Raw genomic sequence first — 10,418 nt, forward strand, 5'->3', positions numbered from 1 at the left:
CGATTCTTTCAACCATTTTTCTCCGTTTGATTTAAATGGATATTTAAGTAATTGAACGTTTTATCTTAATTTTTCGTGTCTTTGTTCTCTAACGTCAAGTCTGTTGATTGTCACCGTAGAGATTTGTCTCGCTATGTTTTTTACAGTAAAATGGTAAATTGTTAAAATGAGGCTGTAATGGATGATTTTATTCAAACAAAGAAATTAGGAGAAAAACAAGAAATTGTGTAAAATACAGACGTGGATCTCAATCAGACTGAATTATAATCACTCAACTGTTAAATATTTGGTTAAATTCTTGATGGAAACTCTGACGCCTTGAAACTACATACAAGATACTAGTGGTCTGATCAGGTTTAGTTGCATGCACAATATATGGCGGTAAAGGTTTTTTTGTTGGGGTGTTGGGGTTGTCAAGGCGTTAGGCAAATTACAATATTCAACCAACCATTTGCTGTGTTAACGACCATGGTTCGCTATTTAAAGAATTGGTTTTAATCTTGAATATATGTAATTAGTCTTCTAGAACTTCTAACTACTAGAACTATACGAAAATATACTTCAAACTAGGAATTTCACTTTCTATATGTCGTATCTATCTATGGCAAAGTCTGGAGAAAAAAAAGTCGTCATTTTAACTTTCAAACATGGATAAATCTTGACATTTGGATTTGAAGGCTCAAATTCCAACTGTGAGCTGTGAACACTGTAGCTGATAAGCTCAGCTTATTCCCCATTTCTGAGACTAAGGAAAGATTGGTCAAATGGATGGAGAAAGTGTTCCTTTATTTAAATGACATCTTTAATAAACATGACAAAATGACAACTTTTGACGCCATTGGGAAAAATTCAATTGATCATGATTTAAAGAAGGATTTTATCAGATCATGGATGGCATGTGTGTAGCATCACATTAAACCAAGTACAACCCACAGGAAGTTGTCCTCTACTGATTGCTACTCATTACTCTTTACACGTCACTTGTCTCTTGTCCTTCATCATAGCTGGCTGACCATCACCTCTCTTTCTCTTCATGTATTTATAATAAAATGTATATGGTACATCAGCAGTTGTTAGTGGCCTCATAGACTATAACAATGTGTTGTGGCATACATGAAACAATATGAAAGGAAACATTGGGATAGTTGAAATATCTTGTTATTATAAAGAAAACAACAAGTGTTTTAAACTAAAGACTAGGAGTAAAACTCCACTCACTGAAAGGGAACTAGTTAAGATATCTAGGTAGCCCATTATAAATAAAACAGCAAGTGTTTTAAACTAAAGACTAGGAGTAAAACTCCACTTACTGAAAGGGAACTAGTTAAGATATCTAGGTAGCCTATTATAAATAAAACAGCAAGTGTTTAAGTCTAATAAAAGAAATCAATACTGGATGATGAGATTTGAAATGTCACTGGCACAATTCCTGGTATTCTAAAGACAATTTAAAATCGGAAATACCAATACGTGATATTTTATTGTTGGCTTTCATGACATTTAGCATCACCAGTTCATCACAGCAAGCCGTTTTCACCTTTTTCAACTTCTTGCAAGATTCAGAGACAAATGAAATGGTTCATCAATATGCAGTGCTCAATGAGGGCCATTTTGCCACTATAGTTAATATTACAAAAATAACTAGAAAATCAGACTGGGGTGGGTCATTTTTAAAACTTGAGGAACAGGTGTAGGCAGGCCCGTAACTAAGGGTGGTGCAGGGGGGGTGGGGGGTGGGTCGGAACTGCAAACTTCAAACAAATTCTCAATTGAAGATGAAATCAGCCTCTATCAGCTATTGCCCCCCATGCAAATGCAAATATACTTAAAACTAGATGTCTTTTCTATATACGGTGACATCTCAAGAAAAGGCAAGTTGTCATTTTAAATTTCTAACACCGATAATTCAGTACAGAGATGGATTAAAGACTCAAATGCAGACAGTGAGCTGTGAACATTATTACTGATTAGCTTAGCTAAAAAATTCCGATTTCTGAGACTGAAGTACGATTGGTGGAACGGATGGGAAACCTGTTCATTTAAGCAACAATTAAATTTGAATAATTCTCTATTAATAGAATCATTCTTGGAATTCTACTGACTTTATTTTGTGACTTAATTAAAGTGCAATAAAAGATGGTTGAATTGACAACGTCGGAAATGGACTCCATCAATATGAATCATGTGACGGAATTTAATATTCTTTCAAGAACGCCTGCAACAAAACAAACCAAATTGTCATTTGATGAAGAATTTGGTTCCAATATTACCAGAAATAATCGAATCAAAGACATCACTGGAACCATTGGCGCCAAATCATGAAACTAGTTGCTGCAAAGAAATCTTTAATGATGGTTTTTTCACCTTAGTACACAGCTATTGACTAAAGCCCCAACTACAGAATCAAACATTAGTTCAAAACATCATCATAGCTATTGACTAAAGCCCCAACTACACAATCAAACATTAGTTCAAAACATCATCATAGCTATTGACTAAAGACCCAACAACACAATCAAACATTAGTTCAAAACATCATCATAGCTATTGACTAAAGCCCCAACTACACAATCAAACATTAGTTCAAAACATCATCATAGTTATTGACTAAAGCCCCAACTACACAATCAAACATTAGTTCAAAACATCATCATAGCTATTGACTAAAGCCCCAACTACACAATCAAACATTAGTTCAAACATCATCATAGCTATTGACTAAAGCCCCAACTACACAATCAAACATTAGTTCAAAACATCATCATAGCTATTGACTAAAGCCCCAACTACACAATCAAACATTAGTTCAAAACATCATCATAGCTATTGACTAAAGACCCAACAACACAATCAAACATTAGTTCAAACATCATCATAGCTATTGACTAAAGACCCAACTACACAATCAAACATTAGTTCAAAACATCATCATAGCTATTGACTAAAGACCCAACTACACAATCAAACATTAGTTCAAAACATCATCATAGTTATTGACTAAAGACCCAACTACACAATCAAACATTAGTTCAAAACATCATCATAGCTATTGACTAAAGCCCCAACTACACAATCAAACATTAGTTCAAAACATCATCATAGTTATTGACTAAAGACCCAACTACACAATCAAACATTAGTTCAAAACATCATCATAGCTATTAACTAAAGACCCAACTACACAATCAAACATTAGTTCAAAACATCATCATAGCTATTGACTAAAGACCCAACTACACAATCAAACATTAGTTCAAAACATCATCATAGTTATTGACTAAAGACCCAACTACACAATCAAACATTAGTTCAAAACATCATCATAGCTATTGACTAAAGACCCAACTACACAATCAAACATTAGTTCAAAACATCATCATAGCTATTGACTAAAGCCCCAACTACACGATCAAACATTTGTTAAATTAGATCCCTGAACCCATTAAACAAATCATTAAAAAAAATACAATGTGGCCTAACAATAGCGCCGAGCCTCAATCAGACATCTGGGGTGATAAAGGTTGAAAGGCAACACTCGGGCAACATAGACACTGGCTGTGGCATCAAAACTTAATCTGTAATATTTCACAGCACCAGGCATTCCCTATATAAAATGATTAGCAATTTTAGAATAGGGATGGTTTGACTAGGTCAGGCTCAGTTCTGCCTCAGGAGCTCCCCCCCCCCCCCTTCCTCCTAGAAATTCCCACAGCCCTGCATTATTATGTTTTGAATATGGCATGACTTAGTGCAGTTTATTCTACAAATAAAACTTGGTCAGATTTAAACAAAGTTGGAAGTGAAAATGAAAGTAGGGTTTTTTTCTAGGAAATTACACAGTAGTGCATTACATGAATCCCCCAAGCCAGGATTGTGATAATTGTTTATGATATATGATCTGTATTATACATGTTGTTAGGTGTAGGCTACTGTAAACATTGTTTGAATTTGATTAAACCGTGTAGACAACCTTCCTGTTTATGCATATATTTGATATTTATATTGACTGTTGATTGTGATTCTTTTGATTCAGTCTGAGTGGACTAACAATCATTCCTATAATCGAGGAAATACATTGGTTTTAATCAAACAGTTCAAATAATATTAAGGTAAAAATAGACATAATAATTTCTTTATTTCTTTAATTTCAGTTTTGACATACAAAAAAAAACAGTTAAGAGCATTGTTTTGTTTTGTTATAGATTTGTTAATTTTTACTGGGTCATGTAGGCCGATGATAAATTTAATCAATTTACAAGGCTTAAAGATGGGTTCCCTTATTTTCATTTATGAAAATGAAAATGCTAATACTTATATGAATAGAAAGTAGATGTGTTCTAATGACTTGGAAAAATATCAGTTTGTCTCACATGTCCATAATTAATTCATAATTAGCTAAATTAGATGAGAATTACCAGCAGAATTCCAATGAGTGACCCGCTCAAGAAAGGTCGAAAAGTCTTTTTTTGTTTATCCAGACTGTACATATATGGACATTTATGACTGGTTAAAACTCTTTAGTTATATGCAATAAGAATATAATGATATGATTAAGAATATATGATAATTCATTAGAAATACCAATTAATCAAAAAGTTTGCTTAATGAGGAAACCCATCTTTAAGGCTTATTTAAAAAAAAGAATCAATTTGGAGTTTAAAATTCATGACTTTTCAGCCAATCTCCAGATGTTTTTTCTGACCTGTACACATGTATTTATGCAGTATTGTGAGATAATAACCTTTGATTTTTTCTTGCTCTAGCAACTTCTGTACGGAGGCTCAGGGGTTTTTGTATGAATCAAACCTATCAAACCTATCATCACTCATCTTCTAATTCCTAGCAAAGATTAAATCTTGTGGTCACCCAAAAACGAAACTACATATGGAAATAACACACATGAACAAGGTTCACAGCCATTTTGAATCACCACGTCGACTTAATGAAATTTCAACAAAGCCTTTTAAATCACAATCAAAGCCATTTCTAAGCCTTCAAATGTAATTGGAAAGCTTAGCTGAAATATCATAGCCTTTATCAAAATGTTTGTTTGTGATATTTCCATAATAGAACGTAGTTTCGTTTGATGGTTGACCATGAGAGGTCTGAATCTGGGATCATGCAGTTGATATCAGTTTATAGTAATCAGTTAATTCTCATTAAGACTGTGTTGTTCATGTCAACTGCTTTGGTTCAAATAAGACCCTTTGAGTTGAAAGCAGCCCATCTTGTGCCTATGTTTATTGGTCCTTTCTGTGTGCTTTGCTTACCTCTTGTTTCTGTGTTTTTCAGATCATGGAATTGGATGAAGAATACAATGCATTCCTACAAGATCTTCAACAATATCCTAATTATTTTCAAATGGGAACAGAGAATTGCAGTTCCAACTTGTGGAGGAAAATTTCCAAAAAATTAGAAGACGAAAAAGAGGATCTTCCAAATTTTAGCGATATGGTCCAAATAAGGAATCAGAATTTGGAAGCCTGTGTCTCATATAATTTAGGTGATGTGGACAAGGCTGAAAACATTATTTCTAAAGTTTTGGAGGATACCCACTCTTCTAGTATCAATGCTTGTGCAATGATGGCCATATTGAGCTATAAAAAAGGAGAGATCACAAAAGCTAAGAGAAATTTAAGCCGCATCAAAGAATTAGCAGCTGATCCTTACAATATTGATGTAGCTAAATCAGAATTGGCCTATGCCTATACAAGACTTAACCCGAAATATTACACGAAAGCCATTGCAGCATATGCAGAAGCTGTGGAAAGAAATCCGAACAACTTCCCATGGAAATTTGGTTTGGCTCAAATTTATAGAAGATGTATGAACACACCCATCCAGGCAATGTTTCCAGATTTACAGATAGAGACCTGTTTTAATGAAGCTAAAAAACACCTAGAATATGTTTTAGAGAACTGCACTGATAAAAAAGATCGTTTTTTCAAAGCAAGATCATACATCGAGCTGGCTGACCTATATGGTACGGCTAATACAACTTCTATTGCTAAAACTCATATACATAAGATTACACATTTAGTTCACCAAGGAGTACAATGTCTACCTGAGAACACCAATGTCTTAATGAAAGGTGGAAAACTTCTCAGACATTGTTTCCAATTTAAAGAAGCTGAGGCGTTACTTCAAAAGGCCTACGATATCTGCCCTAATTCCTACATCTGTCATCAACTTGGTTTGATTCGAAGGAACAATATTATCCATCACCATGGAAAACCACAGCAATATTCTAAGAGAAACCAAAGATATGGCCCAAGCCAGGCTTCCGGTTCATGGAGAGGTTCTTCTTTCCCATCCACCATGCCTGCAGTCAATAAAAAGTTGGATTGCCTGGCATCAAGCAAAAATAAATCTACTGATGGTTCTACCAATACAGGTAGGAGAAGAGATCTAGCTGAAACTTTGTCAAAAATGTCTCTGAGTGTTTCAAAGAACTCTGAAGATTCCTCATCATCAGAAACAAATCAGCGAAACGACCCAATAGTTAAAATGACGAGACTGATAAATTCACCGGGGAAGGAAACTTATGATTTTGAATTATCCAGAAAACTAGGCCCTTGCATTGATCTGTTTAGTCAGTCTGCTGAGTTAGGACAAGAACAAAACATGGCTGTATATTATGATTGGGGAATCACCCTATTACAGATGACACCCACTAACTATGATGAAGTAATGGAGAAATTCAACCATATTTTGGAACATGATCCTTCTCCATTTTATCGATACAGATGTTACGAGCAGTATGGGATATGTAAAATTCGTATGAGTGAGTCGCAAGATTTCGACCAAACATCGAGAGAAGAATATCGTCAAGATGCTGTGGAAATGTTTCGAAGAGCAATACGATGCTGGGCATATTGTCAAAAAATAAATTTAGGCAAACATTTTGATGATGCTGAAGGCAATTGTACTTCTTTGAAATCAATTCGCGAAATTATTTTGGGAGAAGATTCAGAGCATAGAACAAAACCAAAGAAGGATATGGCAAGCCTGTATTACTTGGTGAGACAATACGGTTCTTCTCTAAGTCTTTATCAGGAAGTCCATGACAAGCTCAAACGTGCCTCTGATACTGACACTGACAGTGAGGTTATTCAAGGTATCATCAACAATCATATACAGCTTCAACAATTCACTGGTGTCCTCGATCTGCTGGCTCTACTGCTGTGTTCGAAAGAAGCACTTCAGTGCCTCGAGTTCAAAACTGAAGTACTGACACAGATGATGCACCATTCAATTGATACAAATGATTACAAACTAGCAGAATCAGTTTTTAATTTTGAAAAAGATCCAAATGAAGAATGTGATAGCGATGTTGCAATAATTTTCAACAAAGACGATCAAGTTACTAAAAAGACAGCAGCCAGTCTGCCGAATTGGTTGGGTGCCTTCAGCAAGTCTGGTCTGAAGGTGATAAAAAGTTCTGAGACAGCAGCAAATCTGCCTGGAATACAAGAACAGATCAAACTCATCTCTAACAGTAAAATGGTTATCTTCATCCTAGCCAACGAGAATCCATCAGAGTTAACCTACTTAATGAACACAGCATTGAAAGCCCGGTGCAGTGATGACCATATCTTGAAGAAGATTTTTCCAATTATCATCAATGATGGAATGGTTCCTGATATTTTTCAGAATTTCAAAACCATGAAGATGACTCACAATCTAAATACTGTAGATGAACAGAACAAATCCTCATTCTTGAAAACATTCAGTGAGATATTTTTGGAGTAAACCAGTTTAACAAATATGTTATTAAAAATCCCTTGAAGCAAAACATTTCCAAGGACCCAAAATCTTGTCCAAAGCAACACAAATAGTTGTATAGTAATGGTCTCCTCAGTTCATTTTTTCAAACTAGTTTTAGGGTTCATTAGTGCTGAGTCTTAAGGCTTTATTCAGCAAGATGGCGGAGGATGCCACAGACACACAATTTTCAAGCCAGCATGCCTCTCTTGTGCCAGCAGGAGGAATGAAGTTGTTCTCTTGGACATACTCACCTTACCAACTGTTATTTGCTCAAGCCTCAACCAGTCTGTGACAGTGAAACACATTCTCATTGAGTGCAAGCATCTCAAACCTTAGATAGCTTGTGTTTATTTGAGCTATTTGCACTAATGCTGGGTATCTCCAAACATGCAACAATATGATACGTAACACGATAAGAGGGTCAAAATACAATGGTTATTGTATCATGAGTCATAGGATAAAAGTTGACTGTGATATTTGGATTATTCTATCAATGTTTAATACCATTACTTTTCTGTGATATTGTTTTTATCAGTGTTTATTACCATTACTTGAAGGTTTTCTGTGATATTGTTTTTATCGGTGTATATTACCACTACTTTAAGGTTTTCTGTGATATTGTTTTTATCAGTGTATATTACCACTACTTTAAGGTTTTCTGTGATATTGTTTTTATCAGTGTATATTACCACTACTTTAAGGTTTTCTGTGATTTGTTTTTATCAGTGTTTATTACCATTACTTGAAGGTTTTCTGTGATATTGTTTTTATCGGTGTATATTACCATTACTTGAAGGTTTTCTGTGATATTGTTTTTATCAGTGTTTATTACCACTACTTTAAGGTTTTCTGTGATATTGTTTTTATCATTGTTTATTACCACTACTTTAAGGTTTTCTGTGATATTGTTTTTATCATTGTTTATTACCACTACTTTAAGGTTTTCTGTGATTTGTTTTTATCAGTGTTTATTACCACTACTTTAAGGTTTTCTGTGATTTGTTTTTATCAGTGTTTATTACCACTACTTTAAGGTTTTCTGTGATATTGTTTTTATCATTGTTTATTACCACTACTTTAAGGTTTTCTGTGATTTGTTTTTATCATTGTTTATAACCACTACTTTAAGGTTTTCTGTGATATTGTTTTTATCAGTGTTTATTACCACTACTTTAAGGTTTTCTGTGATATTGTTTTTATCAGTGTTTATTACCACTACTTTAAGGTTTTCTGTGATATTGTTTTTATCAGTGTATATTACCATTACTTGAAGGTTTTCTGTGATATTGTTTTTATCAGTGTTTATTACCACTACTTTAAGGTTTTCTGTGATATTGTTTTTATCATTGTTTATTACCACTACTTTAAGGTTTTCTGTGATATTGTTTTTATCAGTATATATTACCACTACTTTAAGGTTTTCTGTGATATTGTTTTTATCAGTATATATTACCACTACTTTAAGGTTTTCTGTGATATTGTTTTTATCATTGTTTATTACCACTACTTGAAGGTTTTCTGTGATATTGTTTTTATCAGTATATATTACCACTACTTTAAGGTTTTCTGTGATATTGTTTTTATCATTGTATATTACCACTACTTTAAGGTTTTCTGTGATATTGTTTTTATCATTGTTTATTACCACTACTTTAAGGTTTTCTGTGATATTGTTTTTATCATTGTTTATTACCACTACTTTAAGGTATGATATGTGATATTGTTTTTATCATTGTTTATTACCACTACTTTAAGATATGATATGTGATATTGTTTTTATCATTGTATATTACCACTACTTTAAGGTATGATATGTGATATTGTTTTTATCATTGTTTATTACCACTACTTTAAGGTTTTCTGTGATATTGTTTTTATCAGTGTTTATTACCACTACTTGAAGATATGATATGTGATATAATTAAATCAAGAACTAACGATCCAAACCACAAAACTAAACCTGAAATCCAAAAAAAACATTTTGACGAAACATTGGTAGCAGCTAAAGGAAGTATATCATATATAAGTGAGTAAGTATTTCATAATGAAAAGTGGTATCAGGTGTCTAGAAGAGTAAGCATACACAGTGAACTTCTGTGATATTAATTTACCTATGTTTTATTGAAGCTTTTTTTAGTCTAATGTTTTTGTACCATATTTAGGGTTGATTTTAGGGTTGATTTTAGGGTTGATTTTAGGTATTAGGTTACATTCATATATAGCTGGTTTTAGTTTCTTTCATTTCTTTTAAGAATTAGTGTTAAAATGTTGTTATATATTTATTTATTTATATGAAATTATATCTTTATTCTGTGTATAGTTTCCAAATTATTTACATTCCTACAGCCCCAAGTAACCTTAGTGATTAGTGAGCTTCAGAAATCTGGAAGAGTTCCGATGAGATCCTGTTGAATCCGAGAGATGTACAACCATTTCTAAATGGTCACTAGCAGTATGTGGACCTAAGCTGTAGAAATTTCTCCCAAGAGATCTTCATGTAATTCACTTATTTAGGCCACTGTACCTTTAAAATTGATAGGATAATACTTACTATGTTTTTAAGTGATGTATATGTATAGGGTGGGGGGGGGATTTGAGTCTTCAAAATATGTTAATGGTCTTCAGAAGTCCTAGAATTGAACAAAAATAGC

General features: G+C 33.6%; 2 protein-coding genes across 2 annotated transcripts; one reads left to right on the top strand and one right to left on the bottom strand.

The window, feature by feature from the left end:
* Nucleotides 1-5,295: 5,295 nt before the first annotated feature.
* LOTGIDRAFT_158334 (hypothetical protein) lies at nucleotides 5,296-7,752 on the top strand (the record flags this gene model as incomplete). The annotated part of the gene is made up of 1 exon (XM_009051047.1): nucleotides 5,296-7,752. The coding sequence occupies one exon, from the start codon at nucleotides 5,296-5,298 to the stop codon at nucleotides 7,750-7,752; it is 2,457 nt and encodes an 818-aa protein (XP_009049295.1).
* A 1,147-nt stretch (nucleotides 7,753-8,899) lies between these two features.
* Nucleotides 8,900-9,460, bottom strand: LOTGIDRAFT_75078 (hypothetical protein; the record flags this gene model as incomplete). Its single annotated transcript, XM_009051048.1, has 1 exon — nucleotides 8,900-9,460. A coding segment is annotated over one exon (561 nt), but the record flags the coding sequence as incomplete, so codon positions are not given.
* Between the last annotated feature and the right edge of the window lie 958 nt (nucleotides 9,461-10,418).

The sequence above is a fragment of the Lottia gigantea genome, assembly GCF_000327385.1.
Source record: "Lottia gigantea unplaced genomic scaffold LOTGIsca_16, whole genome shotgun sequence".
NCBI lineage: Eukaryota > Metazoa > Mollusca > Gastropoda > Lottiidae > Lottia > Lottia gigantea.